The 13,171-nt window shown below is 39.2% G+C and overlaps 1 protein-coding gene across 1 annotated transcript in view; it reads right to left on the bottom strand.

Annotated features, from left to right (window-relative positions):
• Positions 1 to 1,166: 1,166 nt before the first annotated feature.
• Positions 1,167 to 13,171, bottom strand: part of exosc10 (exosome component 10) — a 55,799-nt gene continuing 43,794 nt past the window's right edge. Inside the window, exons 22-25 of the mRNA XM_020513996.2 lie at positions 9,298 to 9,466; positions 6,931 to 6,998; positions 5,191 to 5,261; positions 1,167 to 3,857 (exon numbers count right to left, since the gene is read on the bottom strand). Coding sequence (XP_020369585.1) covers positions 3,827 to 3,857; positions 5,191 to 5,261; positions 6,931 to 6,998; positions 9,298 to 9,466 — 339 coding nt within the window. The 3' untranslated portion in view covers positions 1,167 to 3,826. The remainder of the gene's footprint in view (positions 3,858 to 5,190; positions 5,262 to 6,930; positions 6,999 to 9,297; positions 9,467 to 13,171) is intronic.

Genomic DNA, 13,171 nt, shown 5'->3' with positions numbered 1-13,171 from the left:
GCATTATGGAAACTAATGAGCTAAATGCTTCTAAGTTCCTTGGACCTGATGGAGTGCTTGCTATGATTTTAAGGGAAGTAAATTCAAAGATAGTGGAGGCACTGGCAGTAATTTAAGAATCCCTAAGTTCTGAGAGGATTGGAAAACTGCCAATGTAACCTTTTATTCAAAATGGGAGGGAGTCAAACAAAACCGGTGACTATAGGCCAGTTATCTTAACATCTGTCATTAGGAAAAGGCTACAGTATATCACAAGGCAAAGTTGAAAAAGGGCTGTTCTCTCATTAGAGAGAGGAAGACAACTGGTGGAGGTTGAGAAGGTAGAACCCTCATGGTAACCCCAGGCAGTGCAGGAATTAAACCTATGCAGTTAGCATCAGTCTGTATCACAAACCAGCCATCCAGCTAAATGTGCTAACCATCTACTGCTGCTCCCGTATCCAATGGTTTCATGGTTTGTCTTACCTGTCACCCTAGTCCTTCACTTACTTTCTCTATCTGTCAAAGTGGTTTTGGGATTTCTAAACCCTGCAGTATGGCACCTATTGCTATTGACGTGTTAGGGCTGGTTTCAGAACCAATCCATTCTGCTGTTGGCCGTGCACATAACTGAACTGGAGTGGAATGTATCAGTTAGGAAGACCTCTATCTCAGAGGATTGATCGGAAAATTCCAGTAAAGTGGCCAATTTTGTCTGGGTCAGAAAATGACACTAACTAGATTACTATCTCAGTTCCTGTCATAGGCAACAATGACCAAATTACCTTACTGTGCTGTAAAATTATATTCTCTCCCTTCAAGCAGCTGTTGAATGGATCTACAATACAAAACTACATTTAACCTGGTCTAAAAGCGGTAGTTTCTGGAGGTACTGTAGGAAATGGAAAATATATTGAACTGTAGTTTACAGAACAGGAGGCCCATTTATTGGTCCAGTGTCTGTATAATGAGGAATCCGGAGCTACATACATCGTCTCATGCCATTCTCTGTAACCCTATATCTCTCCTTTTCAACTGTTTGTACCTTTGTAAAAGCAAAGTAAATAATGGTCTCACAGCTTCATTGAAAACGGCTCCGACAGCATGTGTTCTATAAATGCATTGTCATATAGGTAGGACCAGTGCAGAATGAGTACATTTACCATTTACTGGGAACGATACCGAAAGCAGTTGAAAAAATCTTAATTTTATTTTTCATAGATCAGTGAAGGCTCATGATCAATGCAGAAAATCTATAGCTAAAACAAACTGGTTGGTTACAATTACATTAATAGAACCTTGCAGTATAAGCATTGCTGCAATTCCTTCCTTACAACAGTGACTACAGTCAAAAGAACTTCACTCACTGTAAAGCACTTAGAAACACCTGGTATTTGTAAATGTTGAATATGCAGTTAAACACCCTGTCATGTTGTAGGTATGTTGCAACCATCCTCTAAATGTAGGTATCTACAGGGCTGGCTTATTCTAGCGTGGAGGAGAAAATCCAATTACCAGTCTAACTAGAACAGCACCTTGTATTAAAGAAGCAGGTCACTGCATGTTAGCAATTTAGTTACAGATTACGTTGACAATGATAGACATTGTTAGAAACTAGGAGGACCACTATGATGTTAGGTATTGGCATCCTCAGTATTAACTCTTTCAGATCCATTTACAGAAGTGAAAGGTGCAATATAAGTGCAAGTCTTTGAATCTGTATCTGAACTAAAATATTTTGACATCAATACCAGGTATTAAAACCATAAGACAACCATGAGACTTGGGAGCAGAAGTAGACCATGTAGCCCATTGAGGCATTTCTGCTATTCAATGATAAAGCTGATCTGAGAATTCTCAACTGTACTTTCCCACCTTATCCAAATAACCTCGATTCCCCTGGAGGTTTTTAAAAGCCCTCTGTGGTTAAAAAAAACTTCCACAGATTCACTATCTTCAGAAAAAAAATCTTCTCATTTTTGTCTTAAATGGGAGACCTTTCGCTGAGATTAGGCCCTCTAGTCCTACTCCGTCCATACCCCCAAGAATCTTACATATTTCAATAAGGTCTCCTCTCATTCTTCTATACTCCAGTAAGTACAAGCAAAACCTACTCAACTTCTCCTCATAAGAAGATCCCTCCATATCCAGGATTAACATAGTGAACCTTCTCTGGACTGCCTCCAACATCAGGATATCTTCCTTTAGCTGAGGGGAGTCTAACGACTGACTTGAACAGTTTTAAGCAACACTTCACTATTTTTATATTATTTCCCCTTTGAAATAAAGGCCAACATTCCATTTGCCTTCCTTGTTACCTGTTAACTTTTTGTGCTTCATGCACCTGTATGCCCAAATCCCTCGATACTGCACATTTCTGTTTAAATGATATTCAGCTCTTGTATTCTTCCTAAAGTGTATAACCTCAGATTTTCTTGTATTATATTCCATCTATCAAGATTTTGCCCACTCAACTTGTCTGTATCCCTCCACGGACTCCTCGTGTCATCCTCACTACTTGCCTTCCCATCTATTCTTTTTGCCATTTACAAACTTGGCTTCAGTAGTCATGTTTATGTACTGTAAATAACTGTGGCCTCAGTACTGTTTTTGTAGCCCTCCACTAGTTTCAGGTTGCCATCTTCGAAATACCCCCTTTAACTGCCTTCAATTAGTTCTCTATTCACGCTATTAAGTGACCTTACATGCGACACTTTATCAAAGGCCTTTTGGAAATTCAAATGTTATATCAGCTCCCTCTATCTACCTTTTGTTACCTCCTCAAAAAACTGTACATTCATTCCTCGCTATCTGAAGATTCACAGGGGTTGGCCTCTGACCCACATTTTTATTTTCCCATTGACTTGCCCAGCCCGACTGCACAATCCTTTTGCAGTAGATTTACACTGCAGCAGAATCTATTTTTGTTACCCCGGGAGGTCAGCCGTGACTACCCCTTCTTGAAGCCATGCTAACTCCACTTGATCAGATTATATATCTCTGAATGCTTTGCTATTACATCCTTTACAACAGACTTTAACATTGTCCCCACAACAGATGTCAAGCCAATTTGCCTATAGTTTTGCCACCAGATATTCTGCTGACATCTTTCACCATGACAAGCATAATTTCATACTGTACATGATTAGCTTGGTCCAGTTGCTATTTTAGATAGCGTTTATAAATACCATCAGAATCTGTATTCGTAACAGATCTATCAAAATGCCCCTTTCTGCTCCATTTGCAATCAACCTTCATACTTCATTGCCCTTTTATGCTCTATATTATACGTTCACACCAGTCGCCATTTAAATATCCTGTGGTCAAATCTTTCAATGGGCGGATATGCTGTCAAATCACTTTTTGATCCTGTGAGCTAGAGTCCAACTGCAGCAAAATGGTTACACAAGTATTTCTGGTGCTTAGATAATAAACATGGTAGCACTGCTTGCCAAGCTGTGTTAATGATAAGCATTCTTCTATTGATAAAAGACTGGAAATTTTGTTAAATTTAAACAAAATTACTCAGCAGCTGTTAATCAGCTTTTTAACGTCTCACCAATCATTATAATCGGAGAAACAAACATTAAATGCAAGGACAGCAGTTACCCAAAGGTGCCAATTCAATGCTGTGATAAAATTAATAACCAACCAAAACCAAATTTAACATTTTTTTTTTTCTTTTTTTTTTAAAAAAGGTTTATTGTATAAAGCTTTTCTCACAGTGCAACAATGTCCGAGAAATTCTAGAAATTAAAACCAAATCAAGTACATAATATTGACATGGAAATATTAATAGTCTTGATAGCAAAGGTGGTTTTGATCAGTGCAGTCTGACCTCAATGCTCTATCTCTTTGGCCAACTGTGCCTGAAGCCTCTATACAACAGAGAATAGGAAAAATACAGAATTAGTATGATACGATATAACTAGATTTCAAATTTCTGACAATTCATGACAGAGGGGTATAAATTAAAAATAGAGCTAGGTTGTTTGCAATGGTATTATAGAACACTCCTTCTTTCAATGACTAGTGAAAATCTCATCCATTAAATTGTTGAGGAAGGCATCAACTGAAAATTTCAAATCTGAAATTGATAAATTTCTGTTAAACAAGACTGTCTAAGATTTCAGGTACCAAGGAAGGTAATTGGAATTAATTACGTATCAGACATGATCTAATTGTGTCCTGGCCCAAATATCTTCAGCTGCTTCATCAATGACCTTCCTTGCATAATCAGGGCAGAATTGAGGATTTTTGCTGGTGATTGTACCATTCCTGACTCCTCAGATACTGAAGCAGTCCATGTGCTAATGTAGTAAGACCTAGACAATATTAGGCTTGGGTTGAAAAATGGCAAATAGCATTCGTGCCACACAAATGCCAAGCAATGATCATCTCCAACCAGAGAGAATTCAACCATCGTCCCTTGACATTCAATGGTGTTACCATCACTGAATCCCCCATTGTTAATTAGGGATGACCATATTCCATAAAACGAATGGAAGAACAGTGCAGGAAACAGAGTGGCTTACTCTTATTCTGATGTTCTTGAGGAGAACTAAGCAATGGGTTAAAATTTGCAACTTATCATGAGTTAAGTATATTTTCAAATATAAAGTGAAAATGCTGGAGAAACTCAGGTTTGGCAGCATCTGCACGGACGGAAACAAAGAACCTTTTAAGTCTGATACAACTTCTTCAGAGTTGTACATTACAAATCTGTCAATTTCAGATTTGAAAGTTTCAACTGGCCCCAGTCTCAAAAGCTTTACGGAAGAGAGATTTTGTTTAAACTTTGTGTGAAGCACATTTTCACTTATTCATTGAGAAGACACAGGCTTATAATGGATACTTAAGTCAAATATCTGCTTTTAATTACCAGGTTCTCAGACTTTATACCAGTGTTTTTACAATTGTATTCAGTAATTCTGTTTGTTTTACTATGAATGGGGAAATCTGTGGCTTCACTTAGAAAATACAAAACGACTGCTTTTTTCTCTGTCAGAAGTGTACACTTGAAAATAAAAACGCGTTTTAACATGAAGCTTCTTAACCCGTTTCTTCTGCAGTATTGCATGCATTGACTGTACACTTGTAGCACCCAGTATTACTCCTTCAAATAGGTGGCCAATGACCAACAAAGCTGAACACATCCTGGTGTAAGGATGAGACTTCATTAAGTGAAAGCTACCTGTACAAAACACTGACCTATCTGATTTGCTACTGGTGAAAGTCATGCTTCTGTTTCCTGCAGATTGACGATTCTTCTTTCCGGTTTTCTAAAACAGAGAAAATTTAGTTAGAATTATTTAACAATACCTAAAAGCCTTCAATTTCTAAATATTCATAAAAAGGAATTACTGTACATAGTACCTCTTCTGACTGTGGCAAAATGAGGTCAACATTATAAAAACTCCTTTGTTGCCCCCCAAGTTTGCTTAAAAAACTTACTAGAAGTAATTTTGATGGGAATCATATGGAAGTGGATTTTTCCATTTACTTATGGAACTAATGTAACATGGGAATCTGGAGGCAAGAGTGTTTGAATCTTACTGAAACAAAACCCTGATTTATGATTGCATTTGGGCACAAATTTGGACAGTTACAATCCTTACCAACGTGGCTAGCGTATTCTCTCCTTTCATGTTCTTCACATGAGTTTGAATATTGAAGTAATTAGAATGTGTTAAAGTTCTGCCTCAAGTGACTTGCTACACAAATAAATCAGTACTGCTGACCTTTTTTTAAAAAATGTATGGGGAGCTGATGCTGTAGTGGTAATATCAATGGGCCAGTAATCCAAAGAGCCAAACTAATGCCTGTGGGGGTTTAAAGTCCTAACACTACCATCAATTGTTGCAATTTCTTTTACGGAGGGAAATCTGCCATCTTTACCCTGTCTGGCTTAGATTGACTCTAGAGTTCCAGAAATGTGGTTGATTCTCAGCTGCCCTCTGCAATGGTTAGCAGGCCACTCAATTCAAAAAGGTACCTCAATATGATTTACTCAAGGGCAATCAGGAACGGGCTTTGCCAAATTTCCATATACCATTGGAGAATTAAAAGAAGTCAGCTGAGAAATATTTTTCTAAAATAAAGGGAAGTGGATCAATGTTAGAAAAGTAATTATTTTAAAAGGGTGTAAGTGAATGAGACTAAGTGAACAGAATTCAGAAAGCTGATGGGAAATGCAATCAGCTCCTGTGTGGCAAAATTCAATGTTTAATTGAAAATCCACGCAGCATAGTTTAAAATTCTGAAATATGGAACAATGACAGGCAGTTTGGAACAATCTATCAATGTGCCTACTGACCATAATCTGAATATACATGAAGCTGTAGCCAGGTTTAAAATAGTGATGTCACACATGTGCATTATATACTGTGCCTTTTTAAGTGAGTAATACAGATGCTGTATTTCTAATTTTTGTTGTTTAAAAACCTATGCACGGGTTTGGATGACTGGATAACTGTAGATGATTTCCACAATGAAGGATAATAGCCCTGCAATGTCACAGCAGACCTAAGACAATAGGCCTCTCATGCCCAAGTGCAAATTCACAGAAAGACAACATTTACAATGATGTAGTTTTCAGAACCTACAAGGTTGGATAGAATCTGGCAAACATCATCCCAATTCCATTCCAACACCTATTCTGCAAGGTAAGCATGCAGGATACAGATGATTACAAGGATCATGTCCTGACATGCAAATACAAAGCCAAGATTGTAAGTTTCCAAATAGCTTCTTTAAAATGAATAATAAGAATTTTTAAAACAAGTTTTTACTGATCTTCAATGACAACGGCATAATCCCTACAGGATTCACATGTGTCAGTTCACTAAAAATAAAATGAGTTGTATCAATGTATGAGTTGGCCTTTATATATAAGGAATAAACGCTTGAAAAATGGTGCAATTTATGTCATACTTATAACAGCAATTTTACCTTAGAATGAGGCACATCTGCTTCATAATTGGGATCAAATTGTGTGGATTCTTTGGACTTGTTGCCAGCTGGGAAGGATGAAAGTATTGTAACATAAATGAACATTTTACATAATAAATACATGCACTTCCCATCAGTTCAGCTTTTCCTGTTATAAACTTGTTTACCTATGTTTACAGGCAAAGGAAGTTGAACAAGTTGAAGTTGAACCCTTTGAAGCCCCATTACTTGAAGGCATAAACTTGGCGGGGAATAATTGGAGGATATTGGTCATTCACTTCTCTCTTATCCAAAACTGTCATGTTCCAAGCATAGACATGCACTGAAAGCCAGGTTAGGCATCATGGAAGGCATCACAACTCAGCCTACTCCTTCTCATTGGATGTGTGCAATTAGAGACAACGATCTGACAAGAATCCTTGTGTGGTGATTAGGAGCAGAAGCATGCAATGAACTTCCTGCATCCCAGCCGAGGTGGTTGAGGCTAATCCTGTTCCCCCCACTGCTCTCTCAGCTGATAGAAACTAACTTGGTAAAAACAAAATTGAACCTGGGATCTTCCTAATCTGTATGTTTGGGTAAATGCCAACACCCAGTGATTCATCACACAGGAGCTGCTCTGCCTTTATAGAAGTGAAACCATATTAACACCAATTCACTGACATTTAAGGGTTTGTCCAGGAGAGTTAATGCCATGGATTCTGGAAACTGCACACAGTTTATCATGGTTACAGAATTAACAAAATGCAAGTTTTACCAGGTTGAATGTTCCCCAATTTGCCTGAGTTTCTCAAATCTGTATGTTTAACTGTTTGATTTCTTACTTTATTGCACAAGGTGTAAGATTCCATCTCAATAGGGAGAACTCTTCATAATATTTGCTGTTGAATGAATCTAGCAAACAGGTAACAAGTGTTAATATTAAATAGTTAAAGTTAAAAGGAAGGGTTCTGGTGGTCCAATAGTAGTGTCCCTACCTAATCAGCCAGGAGGCCCAGCTTCAATTCCCACCCATTCTGCATCAGAGCAGGCTGATTAGAAAATAGTATCTTAACGTTAAGGGTAAGCAGGTGATGGCTGTTACTTGACTAATGAATTGCCTGTGAACATATTCAAAGAGGAGAAAAGACATTTCTGGTGTAGTGGTAGTGTTCTAACTCTACAGCAGGAAGACTGGGTTCAAGTCCCACCTATAGAATCCCTACAAAAACAGAAACAGGCCACTTAGCCCATCGAGTCTGCACTGGCCCTTTGAAGAGCATCCCACTCGGACTCAGCCACCCACTCTCTCTCTCAACTCTGCATATTCCTAGACACAAGGGCAATTTAGCATGGCCAATCCAACTAACCTGCACATCTCTGGACTGTGGGAGGAAACCGGAACATTTGGAGGAAGCCCATGCAGACACAGGAAGAATGTGCAAACTCCACACAGACAGTCGCCTGAGGGCTGAATCGAACCCGGGTCACTGCTGCTGAGAGGCAGTAGTGCTAACCACTGAGCCACCTGCTCCAGAGGGGTGTAATAAAGTCTCTGAAAAGGTTGATTAGAAAATATTACATAAAGAGGAGACAGCTGTGACTGGGAGAGAACTGTGAACAAGTTAATAAACTGTTGCAGAGAAGTTCCAAGTCTTGTAGATGAAATAAAAGCCCAAGGTTGAATCCATTTCACATCTGCCAATGGCAGTGTATTTAAATGTCAAATGATTAAGAAATGCCTCAAAACCATTGGGCAGCATTCCACTTTATGAATCAGCATTACACTGTGCTGCAATAGCAAACATTACCGAAGGGTCAGTGCCACAGTGACTCGATCATTCTGTAGTGCAGAGTCAGGGAAAGTGGGGTTGCACTCGCAAGTGAGCTCCTGATCTCAAACATGGCTCATTGAAAACTACATGTAGTCCAGACACTTCAAAAAAGGGCAAAAAGGCAAAGGGCGGGGGGGATGAACACTGATGCTTTTGCTTAAAATACAATAATGATACAAATATACAATGGATACAATTTACAGGTAGTCCCTGCATTGTGAATGGGTTGTGTTCTGGAGTCCGTTTGCAAGTCAACTTGTACTCAAGTTAGAACACAATGCAGGAAAGTTGATGGTAAAGAAAATATTTATATGACGGGCCTTTAAAATTAAACCGCTGTATGGGATTCATAAATTGGATGTTTGTAAATCATGGACCCCCTGCATAGACACAAAATCCCTTCTTGTGGTCAATGAAAACAGATTACTCTTTGCCAAGCTTCACCTGCTGACTCCTCTGAGGGAGGAGATAACATGGAATTACCAGGTGAAGGTCAATCTGGCACTAGAATAAGTACAAGAGTATTAAAATTGAAGGTTAAGCCAGGGCTGACCTGAAAAAACTTTGAAATTGGACTTGCTGTAATCGAACGGTTTGACGTTTTTGGGATTTTTTGGCTCCTCTGTTCCCGATTTTGGCTTCTTCTTTTCTGGAGGTGCTGCCTCAGTTCCTGCTCCACTCTTTGTTCGCTCCCTCTTCACTGATTGCTGTTCTGCTGCCATCTGAGAGGTGGGGAGACATGCTCAAGAGTTTGGATATAGACTGGACAAACACCTTCTCCCAGCCATTTAAAATCTTCCCAAAAGTGACTTTGTCATGTAACACCTAAAACAAGCTATGAGGCACAATTTTTTTGTAGAATGGAACCAATGAATGAGATATTTAAAAGTAGGACACATGTTTTCCTCAAGTTTTAGTATTTGTATCCTAAACATTGATTTGAGATTTGAATAGAGTTGCTGTGGTTGGCTGGTTGGTTTGCTCGCTGAGCTAGTTCATTAGTTTACAGATGTTCCATTAACCTGCTGGGTAACATCATCAGTACAGCCTCTGATGAAGCATTGTAGTATTTTCCCACCTGGTATTTAAACTCTGGGGTCCGTTGGAGTTGTTTAACTCATTTCCAGTTTGTCCTTGCAGTGGTGTGTATATAGAGTCTAATTCTTTGTGTTTATTGATAGCCTTGTTGGTGGAGAATCAGGCCTGTAGGAATTCCTGAGCTAGTCTCTGTTTGGCTTATCCTAGGATCCTGATGTTGTCCCAATCAAACTGGTGGACCTCCTTGTCTGTATGTCTGGAGACGAGAGAGTATTGGTCATGTTGTTTTGTTGCTAGTTGGTGTTCATGTATTCTTGTAGCCAGTTTTCATCCTGTCTGTTCCAATGTAATATTTGTCGCAGTCCTTGCATGAAATATTACGTTAGTTCTGTCTATTGTGGATAAGGGATCTTTGGTTCTTGTTAGCAATTCGCATAGGATTGATGTAGGTTTGTGTGCCACTCTGATGCACAGTGGCTGTAGGAGACTTGTGGTCAGTTCAGATATGTTCTTGATGTATGGTAACGTGACAAGTGTGTCAGGGCGTACTGCATCTTCCTGTTGTTGTTTGTGTGACAGGCATTGTCAGACCCAGCTGTTCGGGTATCCGTTGTCTCTAAATACTTGATGGAGGTATTCTTCTTTGTTTTGGCATAGTTCTGGGTTGCTGCAGTGTGTTGTGGCTTGTTTGAATAGTGTTTTCCTGCAACTCCGATACAGTACCCCAACACACTTGTGGTCAGTTCCGATACATTCTTGATGTATGGTAACGTGACAAGACTCCTATGGCCACTGGTCATCAGAGTGGCACACAAATCTACATCAGTCTACACCAACTGCTAACAAGAACCAAAGGCTCCTTACCCACTATGGACAGAACCAATGTAATATACAAGATTCCATGCAAGGACTGTGCCAAACATTACATTGGACAGACAGGAAGGAAACTGGCTACGAAAATACGTGAAAACCAACTAGCAACAAAAAGACATGACCAATACTCACTCGTCTCCATACATACAGACAAGGAGGACCACCAGTTTGATTTGGGACAACTTCAGGATCCTAGGACAAGCCAAACAGAGACAAGCACAGGAATTCCTACAGGGCTGGTTCTCCACCAAGAAGACCATCAATAAACACATAGAATTAGATCCTATATATACACCAGTGAAAGGAAAAACCGGAAATGAAGTAATCAATTCCAACAGGCCCCAGAGTTTAAATAGCAAGCGGGAAAACACAAAAATGCTTCATTGGAGGCTCACTATGATGTTACCCAGCAGGGTAATGAAACATCTGCAAACTAATGAACCAGCTCGGCGAGCGAACCAACCACAGCATCCACAACCCGAGCTAAAATCTACTCAAGAATATTAGAATAGACTTGGTTTTGCTAATGGAAAGGGAACAAAGGGAAGATAACACCAAAGCACTATTAATATCACAGCCCCCAGGGCTGATGAGAAACAAAAGCAGGTCAGAATCAGACAGGAAAATATAAAATATAAAATTATAAAAACATACAACATAAGGAGAGAGAGCAAGCTATAGTGTGGGTGACCTTTCCAAACTGGTGTGATTACACAAGCAATGCTACACATAACAATGAGAATCTGTACCAGGATCAAGTGGTAACACCTCTGTCCATCTCTAACCTGGATAGAAGCACCAGATTTACTTAGTATTATAATACGAGTGAAAATGTGACAAATGTACAACAAAAACAGAAAACACAATAGACAAGTCAGGCAGCAACTGGCGAGAGCGATAAATTTTGAGGAAGCATCCCTGACACAAATCTTTGAGTTGTGTTTTCGTGGCAGGTGCGGCCTGATCTGATTAATGCCATTGGTGTGTTGTGCTGTTTGGTTTCAGAATTTGCAGTTTTATGTTATTAAAAATACTTTTTGTAAAAACCACTTATTTGCTGGTTGAGCAATATTGTATTGCATTAGATTCGAGGGCCTTGTTTTGGTAGTGACCTTTAACTTCTGAGCCTTGGGTGCAAATAAAAGCTGCGATTGAAGGATGTAGTTTGGATGCGTGTATTTGGGCTGTCCAAATTGAGTTCCTACTTGGGTCCAGCACACAAAAGCAAGTAGAAGAGGCAACCCGACCTACAGAAAGTGGAAATGAGAGATTGCTGCAATAAGTTAAGTTCTTCTGCGGTTACAGTTGAGGCACAATGTTAGGGCTAAACAAGGGTAAATATTTATTTGTTATTGCTAAATCCAATTCTCAGGAACGTTGAGTGATTGAAACACAGTGTCCTATTTTCCACGACCAAATTCCTTGCACTGACTCTAACATAACGTATAAAAATACATCTTCTCCTCCCTTCCCTCCTGCTCCCACCCCTACCAACCATCTGACGACTCACTTCACCCATGGTTGGAGAAGCAATTTTATGCAACGATACTCAAATATAACTCTGGTGCTGAGTAGTTTTAAACTGTCCCTTTTGTGCTATTGATGGGATCAATAAAGCTATTACTAGGAGACGGTGCTTAAGTACATCATATAAAAACACTGCAAACATCAATACAGAAAATCAATCTTGGGAAAATCTGTTCATTATGCCTTGATGAAAGAATCTGTGCACTTTTATCAAAGCCTAATTTAAACGAAGATTGCCTTATTTTGAATTTAAATAAAGAGAAACAGCTGTGTGCAGCTACACTTTCAGTACGAACAAAGGTACCAAGTATAACATGAAAATAGATAACACATGAACAATGCTCAGCAATACTCATTCTTGGTTCTGACATTAACCAGTAAAGCTGATAGATCCAATGTTATACGGTGGGCACTAACTATGTGAAGAGGACTGGGAAGTTCATTTTTTTCAAAAAGGCAAGCAGCAGAGTTGCCATCTCAATATGCGCTGCATCATTTAGAGATTTCTAAATACATTTACAGCACCAATCATATTTCGCTCAGCATATTCTTCCTGAATGCATTGTTTATCACTGTAGCACATCCTACAGTAAGTAACTCTCTCCTGAGACTCGAAAATGGCAAACTTTGTCATTTCTACATTTGACCTCTTCATACATTCTATGTCCTTTCAAACCCAAGTCTATTTCTCTTCATACCGTTCTGCCAATCTCTTATCAAGGGCATTGGCTCCAATTTTCTCAATTTAAAAAAAAAACTTTCTTACCTTACAACATTTCCTTCAACAGATTTTTCTACGTTCGAAAAATTCTGCTTGAGATATTTATTCCCTCAAAGTTAATTTTCCCCTTTCTCAGCCAAAAACCCAACATTAGTTAGTTGGAGTTCTACAATTAAAGCGGCCTAGCTTGCCAGATTTCTCTGCCTTTATAGATGTGCCTGGCCTAGGCTTTCTTCCCCCCAACCATGTTGGGGACCCAGGGCGGGGG

The sequence above is a fragment of the Rhincodon typus genome, chromosome 31 (genome assembly GCF_021869965.1).
Source record: "Rhincodon typus isolate 14 chromosome 31, sRhiTyp1.1, whole genome shotgun sequence".
NCBI lineage: Eukaryota > Metazoa > Chordata > Chondrichthyes > Orectolobiformes > Rhincodontidae > Rhincodon > Rhincodon typus.
This window is presented reverse-complemented; position numbering and strand designations above follow the sequence as displayed.